Source organism: Rhinoraja longicauda, chromosome 40, assembly GCF_053455715.1.
Source record: "Rhinoraja longicauda isolate Sanriku21f chromosome 40, sRhiLon1.1, whole genome shotgun sequence".
Taxonomy (NCBI): Eukaryota; Metazoa; Chordata; class Chondrichthyes; order Rajiformes; family Arhynchobatidae; genus Rhinoraja; species Rhinoraja longicauda.
The window spans coordinates 7,792,941-7,807,855 of NC_135992.1; the positions used below are offsets into that span (position 1 = coordinate 7,792,941).

Genomic DNA, 14,915 nt, shown 5'->3' on the forward strand with positions numbered 1-14,915 from the left:
CTACTACATCTCTTTGACACACATTCTTTGACCGTCTTTAACATTCTTGGGTTCATGCAGACCAGATAGTTAATTCTGCCACCCACAATAAAATTACAGATATGTGTGTATCTAGGGCAGGGGTACTTGCTGCTGCCACCTCATCATCTACAACAGATAAATTAAGAGTGTGACGGAATATTCTCCGTTGCTTAGATCAATGTAGCTCCAACACGACAAAGCGGTTCCATTTGATTAACATTCAATCCTCCGTTCTAAAAATTCTCTCACACCACCATCGGCACACCATGCCTGTAGTACGTATCAGCAGCAAAATGTACCATAACAACTCACCATGAATCGTTTGAAACACAACTCCTGACCTCTACCAACTAGAATGGCATCCAGAGAGAAATAACCACGTTAACTCCTCTCCCAGCTCATACATTATCCTAATGCTGCTGTTTCTTCATTGTTGTAAGGGAAAACTATGGAAAACTCTGCCTGTTAACATTGTGGGAGCAACTTCACCAAACGGACAACCATGGCCCACGAATATAATTTACCACCATTTTCACAAGGACTATTAAGAATGGCAATAATGGTAATAGCAAGCTGGCCTTGCCAATGATGTCATGCACATCTATCAAAATATTTTATCCAGTCATTATCTAACCTGTTTATCAAATGCAGCTTTCAGTCCACTCTAAATCCTTGGGATAACATGACCCCTCACTGAGTGGCTTTAACATTGAGGCCTGTAAAGCTGCAAATGCAGCATCTCAGCACACCTATTCAGCCAATGACAAACATGAAGACAATAGGTCTGAGAGAATGTCAGAATGGTGCAACGTCTGTTCTGTTGTGTCACAATTCACAGCTTTTGACAAAAATCAAACCATTCATATTCACATCAGAACCATGAATTTCTGCTACATTCTAAGCCAGGAATCCTTTAGTGCTGTGCTCTCCTGCTTAGCTTTACATTGGTGTTTGCACTTAACAATATACTGAACAGGAAAAAGATGCCATATAGATGTGAGTAACAGGAAGGAGAATTAACACATGGAATTGCATTCTGCACAAAAAGAAACTTATTGCTTTCGCACATTATCATATTGGTTGGAATCACACTGAGCAGAAAACATAAAATTGCATTCACCTATAGGTTCCCATGGGGGGTGTGGGCTCTGACAATATCAGGGTCATGCATACGCTGTATAATTTAAACTTTTCTGGCACACATGGATGTGAAGTTGGCAACTTTTGAGGGGGTAGGGCGGGATATGAGAAACACAAGCTATTTGTTGCAGAGAATGCTGCCTGGATTAGAGCATTTCAGCCTCAGGGAGAGGTTGGTTAGACTTGGGATTGCGTTCTCTGGAACTTTGGAGGTTGAGGGGAGGCTTGATAGAAGTATATAATATTATGAGAGCCATAGATAGGGTTGACCACAACCTTTTTCCCCAGGGTGGAAATATCCAACACTAGAGGGCATCGCTACAAGGTGAGAAGGGATAGGTTTCATGAAGTTGTGTGGGCCAAGTTTTATTTTACGCAGAGAATGCTGGGGGCCTGGAACACATTGCCTGGGGTGGTGGTGGAGGCAGGTACAATGGTGGCATTTAAGAGGCTTTTAGATAGGCACATTAGTGCAGGGAATAGAGGGATATGGATCAAGTGTAGGCAGATGAGATCAGTTCAGCTAGGCTTTATGTTTGACACAAACATTGTGGGCTGAAGGGCCCATTCCTGTGCTGTTCTAAATTCTAGATTAACGGTGTAAATTCACAATCTGTCTGCTTGCACCAGTGATCTCCACTCTTCGAACAGTGCTGCACCAAACCTACCAACTTCCTGAGAGGGCAGCTAAGATCAGCTTGTTCAGCACCTAGGGCAGTACATGGTCAAACAAAGCTTTGTTTATTTTCTCTCACCTGTAGTTTCTTAATTTCCTTCTTCAGGTCAGCTTCATATTTTTCCTTCTGATTTGCATTTGCTGCGCTGTGAACCTGATTACAAGAAGATTGTTAGAATGAGTCATCGCTCAACCAAGCCTACCTGCCTCACGTTAAAGGTTCAGCATTCCCAGAGTTTCTGTTTATGCTATGCACAGTTAAATGCAGCTTTGATCAACAAACCATGATATTTAGCACTGTGCTTGGGGAACTTCACTTACCCATCTATCTGTACTCTTAAAAAAAGGTGAAATCCAGATTCTTATGTTTTCATAGAAACATAGAAAATAGATGCAGGAGTAGGCCATTCGGCCCTTCGAGCCTGCACCGCCATTCAATATGATCATGGCAGATCATCCAGCTCAGTAACCTGTACCTGCCTTCTCTCCATACCCCCTGATCCCTTTAGCCACAAGGGCCACATCTAACTCCCTCTTAAATATAGCCAATGAACTGGCCTCAACTACCTTCTGTGGCAGAGAATTCCACAGACTCACCACTCTCTTTAATTTGCAATTATCTCTGTGGTCTGAGGGGTATTGAAGGGAACGTGAGGTAAAATAAAACAGGATCTGTGATGGATTATTTTAATTGGGAGCTTGATAATCAGCATGGACTTGGTGGGCCAAAGAGTTTTTATGCTCAATGGCTCTTTGGCCCCAAGTAGCACAATTGTCAGCAAGTGAATTTAAGAAATTGACTTTAAAGTAATTAGTTCCATAGAAATGGTGAATGTGCCTTGTAACACTTCATTTCAAAATGTTCCATTTCCTTACCCACTCCAAACCTCAAAAACCCACCATCTCCCATATTTTAGCTTATTTTAAGTTGCAGTTCACACAGCAGCTTCTGCAACAGGCAACCAAGCTGAAAAGACTGCAGCATTTCCTTGCCTAGAAGGTAATGTGACTAATTGGGTGGCACGGTGGCGCAGCGGTAGAGTTGCTGCCTTACAGCGAATGCAGTGCCGGAGACCTGGGTTCGATCCCTACTACGGGTGCTGTCCGTACGGAGTTTGTACGTTCTCCCCATGACCTGCGTGGGTTTGCTGCGAGATCTTCGGTTTCCAAAGACGTACGGGTATGTAGGTTAATTGGCTTGGTAAATGTAAAAAATAAATTGTCCCTAGTGGGTATAGGATAGTGTTAATTTGCGGGGATCGCTGGTCGGCGCGGACCCGGTGGGCCGAAAGGGCCTGTTTCTGCGCTGTATCTCTAAACTAAACTAAATCTATTATTAGATAATAAAGATTATTTCACTGACTTTAATGTTTAGAGACATCAATTCTGATGATAGTCATTGCTCATAGCCCCCCCTCCCCCCCCGGTCCTTCCCAATCATCCCATTAAATACTACCTGGAGATGGGTATTACTAACTCTAGAGAGTTAACTAGAAATAAGGAATGGTGACAATGATATAAATGGATAAATATAATAAATGGAGATGGACAGAGGTGCATACGACTATATAAAAAAACATATTATGAGTACAAAAGTATTTTTGATTAATCTAATAGAATTTTGAGGATAAGAATAGTCAGGTAAATAATGGGGAACCAGTTAATACATAATAGGTGTAAGATCAGCTAATGAAGTAAACTCAAGGGACTTGGGGTGGCAGAGGAAGTAACGAGTGGCCAGAGACTATCTGTATATGGGCAGAGGGTGCCTATGGATGAGCAGAGGTGACTGGGAACAGGACCAATAATGTCACATCAAATCTTACTAGTTCTATTGCTATGGGATGTTATGGTATTATAAAACACACAGGAGCATTGTGAAAAAATGTAACAAAAAAAAATAATAATTTGCTCCTCGTCTGAAAATAGTAATTTAGGGAAATGAACCCAGTCAGTGAATAGTTTCGATGCACTCTTTAAGTTATGCAAGATAAATGGAAAGTGTGGTGGTGTAGAAGGCGGAGGCAGTGGTGAAAGACCAGTAGAAGTTCAGTATCAGCAGACTTGATTTGCATTATAATGTGAATTCATGGTTTTTAATCTCAAAAGGCGATGTATAACAAAGGTAAATCCAAAGATGAAATAAAATGTTTGATTTACTTGACCTTTTCAAATGCATATGCCTGTACAGATCAAGCATTTTATAACTAACACAAGCAACTCAGAATAAGAAACTTTATTCTCTATTCTACAAAGAGCAAAAGCTATAATAAAGAACAAACTCCATGGTGTGTTTCTTCCACTAGCTTGCTTTCCATTAGTATAGAAGAAATACTGAAACAAAAACTATGAACCGCCCCCACAAGTTCTAATATGAAATTCAAAACAATACTATTTCGATAAAATAACAGTGCTCTTGTTTAATTACTGTTGTGATTCTTAATATGGCTTGTTCTTTGACATAGACAGCAGTTTTTTGATTATGAACTGGAGCAAGGGCAGTTTGGAGTGAGGAGAGTAGGCAAGGAAGGCATATGTTACCATATTTAGTTTGTTAACAAACAAGGTAAGCCAGGCATTGAAAACATCAAAAGAGATGCTGAGTTACTCCAGCGTTTTGTGTCTATTTTTGATTTTAAACCAGCGTCTGCAGTTCCTTCCTACAAATTGAAAAGATAAAACAACATACCGTTGTACAATTGATATGCAGAAAGAAATGGGGGCGTTTTGAGGATTTTATAACAATCTTTATTAGGAAAATAATATTTGGCTTTTGAGGGATTAAAGTTTGAAATGTTTGCTAATGGGGTATAACTTGCAAATCTCCAAAATGGTTCAATGGTTTCTGGCATCTAGAGGTGGGCACCCACTGAAAAGATTATGGGCCTGAGCCAGTAGGTACAGGAATGGAACAGTCAACTTTCACCAACTCTACCTTTTGCCAGATGTCTTCGAAGGTTTCTACACCCTCACTGACTTTCTTCAGACAGCGATCAATTTCTCCTGCAGAATTTTAAAAAAATTGAAGGAATTAGCCTTTCATTTGAACTAAAGTTTCCATTCGAGCTTGTAATGATTCCATATTCCAAGTTAATTTCAACCTGGTGGGAACTGAGTGTGGAATGTCACCCCACCTCCAATCAAAACCTTAAACAATAACTTTAGATAATCTAGGAACATATTGCAGCATATGGATTACAGTCACTTATTTTAATTAAACAATAGGGCCGCACGGTGGCGCAGCGGTATAGTTGCTGCCTTACAGTGCCAGAGACCCGGGTTCCATCCTGACTACGGGGTGCTGACTGTATGGAGTTTGTACATTCTCCCCGTGGCCTGCGTGGGTTTTCTCCAGGTGCTCTAGTTTCCTCCCAAAATCCAAAGAAATACAGGATAATTGGCTTGGTAAAATTGTAAATTGTCCCTAGTGTGTGTAGGATAGCGTAAGTGTGCGGGGATCGCTGGTTACCGCGTAATCGGTTGGCTGAAGGGACTGTTTTCGCGCTGCATAACTAAACTAAACCAAACAGGACAGTGGCAGCTAAAAATTTGTTTAAATATGCATATTTCAAATAATATAGAATGGTATCTGGTACATTAGTCAATGATTCATTTTATTGGAATACTTTGCTTAATGCCTCTTCTTCTCAAATCCCTCACATCTTTTTGCTCAGCAGGATTACACTGACAGCTCAGCACCTTATCCTGAAACTCTAGCATTGACTACTCTATCCTGCCCCAACTGCATGACTTTCTTCCCCTCCTCACCAACTTGCGCTACTTCCCCCATAGCCCCCCTGAACAACTCCTGCACTTACTTTCCCCTCAAAGACCTGCTTGAACTCTACAATGCCCATATTTGTACAAAGTTTGAGAGACTCTCTCCATAGTGAAGCATTGTGTTTGCAGAGCGAGGATCACACCCAGCATCTGTTGATCATCGACAGCATCTGTTGAGCATCAGCAAATCTATAATCATAGCATTTTTCTAAAACTGTTATTAAAATAATCCTTGATCAGAATAAAGCTTGGCAGCACATGAGCCACAGGTTCTCTTTAGAGTTCGGTACATTCCACAATGGGCTGATAACCATAACGGAATTTGCAATCGTGACATGAAAATACAAAGAAGCCATTCTGAAAATTCCTTTGTGTTTGTATTTTTTACTCAAGCTAAATTAACTTTTCACTCATCTGTTACTGGTCCTATAATTGGACAATATTAAAGCCATTTCTGTACAGAGTAAGAGCTGGGAGTGGGATGGGTAAAAGTAAGAAATAGATCATATTGCAAAAGAATCCCATGGGAAATTGAAAGCGTGTTTATCAAGGATCTGATAAAAATGCAATCACCATCAACCTGACATGAGTGTTTTCTAATCCTGAATGGTGACCTGAATGAACCATATGAGGGGATTTGCCCAACAGTCTGGATCAGGGAGATCAAACGTCTGCCACACTCTCGAACAAGTTCAGGTATCCTTTATCACAATTCTTGCATAGACAAGACACGTAGATACTTTGTTTTTGATGAGAAACAGCCCCAACATACTGCATGCAAATGGCCCTTCCAAACAAATTGTCACAATCCACACAATGACCTTACCTTGTAATTTCCTCTTATCAGCCATGACTGATCGATCAGTCAGTGCCTTAAAACCATGCTCCAGTGCGCTGCAAGAGAGATTTACAGTTAGCATCTCTACAGATTATCATAAACAACATTCATCACAATCAAACACAGAGGAAAAACCATAACAGGCAACTAACAGTCAAAAATGTAATCTGGTACATAACTCCATCACACTAATTGACCCTCAGCTCAACACACTATAATGATCCTCAACCCAATATGCCCTAAATCACAGTGTGACATTTTTAACAAAGACACTATGGCTTGGCTACATGGAAGATGTCACAACCCGATTCACTGTAATCCAAATAAAATCTGACAGGTTAGCATGCTCTGAATTCTTACAACCCAATTTTGTTTTAATGCCAACAATCTGACATATTATAACAGCCTGACAAAGGGTCAGATCATCTGCCAGTTAGCGCAGCATATGTTGGTATTGTAGAAACAAGGAGCTGGCTACTGGTATTTATCTTCTTTACAGGCTGGACAGATGGAATCGCTTTTCAAAATGGTGACCTGTTCATCCACACAAACTCCCAGAAAAGAGTTGCTGGCTTTGACGTTGGCTGGTGACTCCAGGTATCAGACATGGACACTCCGAGGTTTTTCAATGTAACTAGACTGCATGGCTAGAGGAGGCTTCAGTGAATGAGACCCCAGAATTGCATTCACTGGCTCAGTCTGCGACTAGAGTGAAGGCATATGGAAAACTTTCATTTAAATTTTTGGCTTTCTGGTTCCTGGGATGAAGGTCTGCAGAATCTTAAATCCATTCATTAGGGGATTGCTCACATTAGAAGTGAAGAGGGCAACATATATTCACTGACTGTCTTTGCCTAATAAAAACATCTGTGCCAAGAACAGCATCCGGGAGAGAAAGGAGGTGACATGTTCACAAAGGTGAGCTTCCTCTTTCCACTCAGACCCATCAGATCAACCTTTCTGCAGTCTTGCACGACACAATATTTATTTCTTACCTAAAGACCACTAACTAATAATAATTCCTGACAATTTGTATTGAAGCCCCTACAACCTTTTATTCTCATTCACTTTATTACATTGAACATTAAATGGCAATTTCAACCCTCATCGAAGCCAAGAATGGGAAAATGGTGGATAAACTAATGTCATGGCAGAACCAAGATAACTTCACTATGGAACTGGCTAAGTAATATAGCCCTACACTCCAAGAATCAGACCCCATCTAAAAAATGATTTAACTTGATGACTTTACAGATGCTACTTAAAAAATAATTCATATTGATAAAATAATTTGGTAACAATTATAGATTTGTTGTACTATGATAGTGCATAAAAGTATGACATTGAATAAATTCTTAACAGCGCACTTTTTCTTAAAATTGCATTTCCCAATGATGTTCGCTTTACCTCCATTACATACTGATCAAAATGTCAAATTCTGCCTTATAGTTGGTTAGGTTACCAGCTACATGATTCTTCTTAAAATTACAATGGGATTCATTTTATAAAGTGGATTAATTTATTTAAGATCTGGATGCGACTATGAAGGAAAGTCCACTTTGAATTGCAGTAGTTTTCAGCTTTTGAAATAACAGACATAAAAGATTCAGCACAACTGGAAAGTATCACTCAATGATGTGAAAACAAAGTTTTCTTTTAGGGGGAAAAGGACACAAAGTACTGGAGTAACTCAGCAGATCAGGTAGCATCCCTGGAGAACATGAATAAGTGACTTTTGGATCGGGACCCTTCTTCAGACTTTTCTTTTGGGAAGGTGTGGGGAGGGGGAGGGGGGGGGGAAACAGCAGAGACACAATACCTCATCCCCTGTACGACCTGTGTGGGACTAGCTAGTAGGAGGGACCATCATAAGTTCCATCATAAATCTGATGCAATTGGTGAGATGTTGCCAGGCAATGCAAATAGCAGCCATTCATTCCAGTTAGGTTGCCAGCAAACGGCAGGATGGATATTGCAGCCCATGCTGTTAGACGTCACAAGCTGACACAATGATGCACCTACTCTTGTCAGATTATAGACACTCAACAAACTGTACCTTAACAACTCAACACATGGTAAAAGAACTCGTAGAAACCAGCACACTAACATAGATGCTAGAGTCTGACACCGTGCAGCATGAACAAATTCCAACAGACTACAACACAATTGCCAACACTGCCACACAGACACCAAACTATGACATGCTACAACCAATTATTCTGAAAGGAAAATCATGGTTCACTGCATCACCTCAAGTCATCTCCAATTGCTTCATAAATGTTCTGGAATTTTCATTTTGACATAAACGACAAACTTCTAAAAAGCAGATGGATTCTCGAAGAACAATGAGATGTTCATTAATAAAGGTGGTTACAGTGGTAAGTTGCTGCCTTACAGTGCCAGTGACTCGGGTTCAATGCTGACTGCGGGTGCTGCCTTTGGGAGTTTGTACGTTCTCCTTGTGACTCCGTGGGTTTTCTCCGGGTGCTCTGGTTTCCTCCCACACAGCAAAGACACACAGATTTGTACATTAATTATAGAGTCATAGAGTGATACAGTGTAGAAACAGGCCCTTTGGTCCAAATTGCCCACACCGGCCAACATGTACCAGCTACACTAGTCCCACCTGCCAGCATTTGGTCCTATCCATGTACTTATCTAACTGTTGGGTTAGTCCCAGCCTCAACAACGTCCTCTGGCAGCTTGTTCCATACACCTACCACCCTCTGTGTGCAAAAAGGTACCCCATAGATTCTTATTAAATCTTTTCCCCTTCACAATCCTATGTCCTCTGGTCCTCGATTCACATACTCTGGGCAAGAGACTCCGGATCTATTCCTCTCATGATTTTATACACCTCTATAAGATCACCCCTCATCCTCCTCCACTCCAAGGAATAGAGTCCCAGCCTGCTCAACCTCTGCCAACAGCTCAGACCCTCTAGTCCTGGCAATATCCTCGTAAATCTTCTCTGTACCTTTTTCAGCTTGACAACGTCTTTCCTATAATATGGTGCCCAGAACTAAACACAATGCTCTAAATGCAGTCTCCCCAACATCTTATACAACTGCAACATGACCTCCCAACTTTTATACTCAATACTCCAACTGATGAAGGACAATGTGCCAAAAGCCTTTTTGACCACCCTATCTACCTGCGACTCCACCTTCAAGGAATCGTGTACGTGCATTCCTAGATCCCTCTGCTTTACAACACTCCCCAGAGGCCTATCATTCACTGCGTAGGTCCTGCCTTTGTTAGGCTTCCCAAAATGCAACACCTCACAATGCTCTGTATTAAATTCCATCAAGCATTCCTCAGCCCACCTGGTCAATCGATCGAGATCCTGCTGCAATTTTTCACATCCATCTTCACTATCTGCAAAACCACCCACTTTTGTATCATCAGCCAACTTGCTAATCTTGTCATATATGTTCTGATCCAAATCATCATTGATATAGATGACAAACAGTAACTGGCCCAGCACTAGCACCACTAGTCACAGGCCTCCAGTCTGAGAAGCAACCTTCCGCCATCACCCTCTGCTTCCTTCCATGAAACCAATTTTCTATCCATTCAGCTATCACTCCTTGAAATTCTGGCTTATGTATTGGCTTCTGGAAATTTATCCCAATTTGTAGGATAACTGCAGATGCTGGTACAAATCGAAGGTATTTATTCACAAAATGCTGGAGTAACTCAGCAGGTCAGGCAGCATCTCAGGAGAGAAGGAATGGGTGACGTTTCGGGTCGAGACCCTTCTTCAGACCGATGTGTAGGATAGTGCTAGTGTACGGGGTGATCGCTAGTCAGCGCAGACACGGTGGACCGAAGAGCCTGTTTTGCTGCTGTATCTCTAAAGTCTAAAGAGAAATGTTGATCATTGTATTTCCTAATTCTCTTCAAAATATTCCACTTGAATCAACAGAACAGGATACCTATGCCTGTCCAGGTTGAGAAGTATCTTCGACCTAAAATACTAACTTAATTTCCCTTTCCACAGATGTTGCCTGACCTGCCGAATGTTCCTAGAAAAGTTAATAACGAGTTTCCAAGTGTGGAACCAGTAGGTTCAGGCACGGAGATATGATTGCCATCACTAAACCACAGTGATATTCCACATGGACTACATGTTGCAGTGAGTGTAAGTGAACATTCAATAAAAGACAGATTTAGAACTCCGGCTCTCAGCTACTTTTCGACAATACTACTACCCTACACCATAAAAATACGTTGGAGATCTCTGGAATTTATTTGAATCTCACAGATTCTGCAATTTCTACCATGATGCGTTGAAAACTGCAGACTGCTACATTAGAGCATCTGATAACTCCTAATGTGTTGTGATCAACCTTGACATTCAGATGGCATCAAATAAATATGTTACCACCTGAGCCTCAACTAAATTTCTACTTATACACAACCTCTCATCTACATTTTGCAATCTGAGAGTGGCTAGGGGGAATGGAGTGGGTCAGTAGGGGGGGATGTGGGGGGGTTGAGGGTGCTACAATACAGGAGAGGCTTTGGGTCCAGGCCTCACTCAATCATACACTCCCCCCTTCCCTGTCCCCCCTCGACGAGGAATGGGTCCAACGGGTCCACTTGGTCTAGTGCTTCATAAAATCAGCTTATTCATGGTTTTGCAAAGGGCATACAGAGATACCACCCACTGTGTGGTTCAACTGAATTACTCGGCATAACAGATTTTAGTTTAGTTTAGAGCAGGCCCTTCAGCCCAATGAATCCATGCTGACCAGCGATCACCCGTACACTAGTTCTATTCTACACACTAGAGATAATTTACAGAAGCCAATTAACCTATAAACCTGCACATCTTTGGAATGTGTGAGGAAACCGGAGCGCCCGAAGAAAACTCACACGGTCACAGGGAGAACATACAAATTCTGTACTGACACCAACGTAGTCAGGATTGAATCGAGGCTTCTGACAATGTAAGGCAGCAACTCTACCACTGAGCCACCTCAATTTTTAAGTACAGCTAGGGTTTTTAATTAGTTATTGGATTATGCAATATTCAGTACATCAGACGCTGTCTAGGAATAGAAATCACATATATTTTTCCATGTGGGTAGACCACTCCACAAACTACCTTTCGTGAATCTTTGATCCTTATGAGCTAAGACTGACTAATTTTACTGATCACATGAGTCAATGTTAACCCTTCTCACTACATTCGAGAATCTGTATATATTATTTAACATTGACTACCACCGGTGGGCGCCAGCAATGGCTGCCTCGCCAACAGCCTGTCTGTCCTTTCCTTCTTTGTGTTTTAATAGTAGGTGTTAAATGCATGTTTTTAGTGTTCTTTAGCTTGTTTTATGTGGGGGGGTGGGGGAAACTTTTTCTAATCTCATACCTCGACGGAGATGCGATTTTTTTTCCGTATCGTATCTCAATAGACAATAGACAATAGGTGCAGGAGGAGGCCATTCGGCCCTTCGAGCCAGCACCGCCATTCAATGTGATCATGGCTGATCATTCTCATCTCCATCCGCACTGCGGCCTAACATCGAGGAGTTGGCGGCCTTTGATGGCGAACGATTTCAAGAGCTCCATCGCAGGTGCCTAAGGGACTTTAACATCGCAGAGCCAGCGATCCCTTTGCCTGGGATCTACCTCGGAGCTCCAACCGTGGGTGCTTGCAGAGACTTAACATCACGGAGCCCCCGGTCTCTGGTCGGAGACTGACTTCGGGAACTCCAAGCCATGGGAGTTTCGACTGCCCCGACGTGGGGGTTTTGATCGCCCCGATGCAGGAGTTTCGATCGCCCCGATGCAGGAGTTTTAATCGCCCTAACGCGGGAGCTTCAACCGCTGGCTGCGGGAGCTTCGATCGCCCCGACAGATGGTTCGACTGCCCCAACCGTGGGAGAATAAAGAGGAAGCAGATTGGACTTTTTTGCCTTCCATCACAATGAGGAATGTGGGGAATCCGCTGCGGTGGATGTTTGTTAACTTTTATGTAGTTGTGTGTTTTATTGCTTTTTTATTCGTGTGGCTGTATGGTATCGCAAGTCACTGTACCTTAATTGGTACGTGACAATAAAAGACCTTTGAAACCTTTGAACACTTTAATAAAGGTGACGAAGCCTGGAATGGTATAGAAGAGATTTATTGAAATGCTACCAGGGATTTTAGATTTGGATATGTAGAGAAATTTGAGATTTTGGTTCTGTTCTTGTCTGAAAAGAGACAGTGAAGGGAATATTCAGCCAAAATATTCAAAAATTATGACTGATTTTGACAGATTAAATAAATTAATTTGATAGATTAAATAAAGACATCTTGTTTCCAGAGGGGTTGCGAACAAGAAGTCATAGATTCAAAGCAATTGGCAAAAGAACAAGAGCTCACGTAAGGAAACTTTGTTTTACACAGTAAATTGCAGTGATCTAGAACATATTTCCTTCAAGAATATTGGAATCAGATTCAATAGGAATGTGTAAAAGTGAAATAGTGATAAAACTATGGGAAGTGGGAATAATGGGAGATTTTCCAGGAATGAAGAAGATTGCAAACAGTGGCGAATACTGCCCAGTCCATCACGGGTACTGACTTCCCCACCATCGAAGGGATCAACTGGAGTCACTGCCTCAAAAAGGCAGCCAGCGTCATCCGTGACCCACACAGACAACAATGAAAATGACCACACAGGCACGGACAACAATGAACATGACCACATAGACACAGACAACAATTAAATCAGTCACGCAATGTTCACAGCCTCCTGCGGCACATCACCTGTTATATCATGCCGACTTGAAGATGATCCATTTATGCCTACTCTTGTTTCTCTTTTTCGCCAGCAAATCTTCAAGCCAATGTGTTATCCATGCCAATATGTTACTATCTACACCATTATTTTCAACATAATCTTTGACGTGGTACTATTTGAAATGCCTTCTGGAAATCTAAGTACAGACATCTCCCCCCCACCCCCCCCCCCCCCCCCAACATATTAATGTTCCATTTTGCAATATTCTATAACATGATGTGGCATATGTTGAGAAACGCAAGTTGAAAAAAAAGTTTTCACATAAATTCCTTGACAGCAAATTTTATTCTGCATCTCAAATTTTTGGTAGATATTTGCGAATTCTGCAAGGGAGCAGTTCAGTCATCTGACTAGCCACAGCATCAGGTTGGCCTGCACATCCACTAGGTCCTATTCTGATCAAATACATTGAACCATCTCTGGAGTATGATTACATACACAGTGATGTCTCGGGAATCTGAATTTAATGAAAGATAATATTATCTTCAAAATCTGATTAAATAGGAGCACCATTTTACAATTTTGATTGAATCATCCCAGGAATCTAATTATATACATCACATAATCTGATTAATTCTTCAGCACTATCCTTGGAATCCGATCAAATATGGACCATCTTCTCTCGAACTTTCTTCAACATGGAGCAAGATCACAAAAATACTGATTCCGTACACATCTATCTCTCAAGAGACAGAACAAATACATCCCACTCACTTTAGAGTTCAATTGATGAACAGGATTTGACTATATGCATAGCATCTCCAGAAGGCAGTCCACAACACCTTCTCTAGAATTTAATTAGTCCCTGTAAACCGATTTAAGTCTATCACTATGCATGGAAGGTAATTAAACAAATATCGTCTGTGAACTAATTACACAGCACCATAAAGCAATGTGTTTAAATACACAGCAGTATTTCTGGAATTTGATTGTCTTCTTTCACAATGCAAGATATGCAACAGAACCTCAGTCTGAAGAAGGGTCTCGACCTAAAATGACACCCATTCCTTCTCTCCAGAGATGCTGCCTGTCCTGCTGAGTTACCACAGCATTTTGTGTCTATCTTCGATTTAAACCAGCATCTGCTGTTCTTTCCTACATATATGCAACACACACATATGTCCAGACAGTCAATCCAAGCAACTGCTTCCAAAATTGCCAAGTGGAGAAAACAGATTTTAATGGGTAGGTTGAGATACGGTGTTCCTTGTTTTAGGGTCACTTAATCACCATCAGATCACCAAGTGCCTTCCACCTGTGGATAATGCGGCAAATTGCCCATAGTCTGGATGAGACCAAGTGAGGAGCTCAGCAGACTTTTTCCACTGAGATCTCCAAGTTTGTTTTTTTGCTCAAGATTCCAGCATCTGCAGTCTCATGTGGCTCAATTGAAGAGGGTTGAAGCCAGTGATTCATACTGAAAGATCAATGATGAAATATTTAATGATTGTACTGGATGTGCCCCACAGATCCTTCCATATGGACACTGTTCCAGCTGCTACGGTCAGGCGAACGCCTCCGCTGTCACGCTGTGAAAACAGAGAGGATGAGACGGAGTTTCTTCCCATAGGCCATCAGGACTGTTAACTCTCATATCACCAGGGACTCATTTAATTTACTGTATTAATTTATTTTTTGTTAAAAAAAAAAAATCTATT

The 14,915-nt window shown here is 41.5% G+C and overlaps 1 protein-coding gene across 4 annotated transcripts in view; it reads right to left on the reverse strand.

Moving 5' to 3' along the window:
- LOC144611466 (CCR4-NOT transcription complex subunit 3-like) overlaps positions 1–14,915 on the reverse strand; it is a 90,940-nt gene that overhangs the window by 43,563 nt on the left and 32,462 nt on the right. For all 4 annotated transcript variants that reach the window (XM_078430584.1, XM_078430586.1, XM_078430583.1 and 1 more), the window contains 3 exons: positions 6,444–6,511; positions 4,773–4,840; positions 1,917–1,991 (listed from right to left, as the gene is read on the reverse strand). In XM_078430584.1, coding sequence (XP_078286710.1) covers positions 1,917–1,991; positions 4,773–4,840; positions 6,444–6,468 — 168 coding nt within the window. In that variant the 5' untranslated portion in view covers positions 6,469–6,511. The remainder of the gene's footprint in view (positions 1–1,916; positions 1,992–4,772; positions 4,841–6,443; positions 6,512–14,915) is intronic.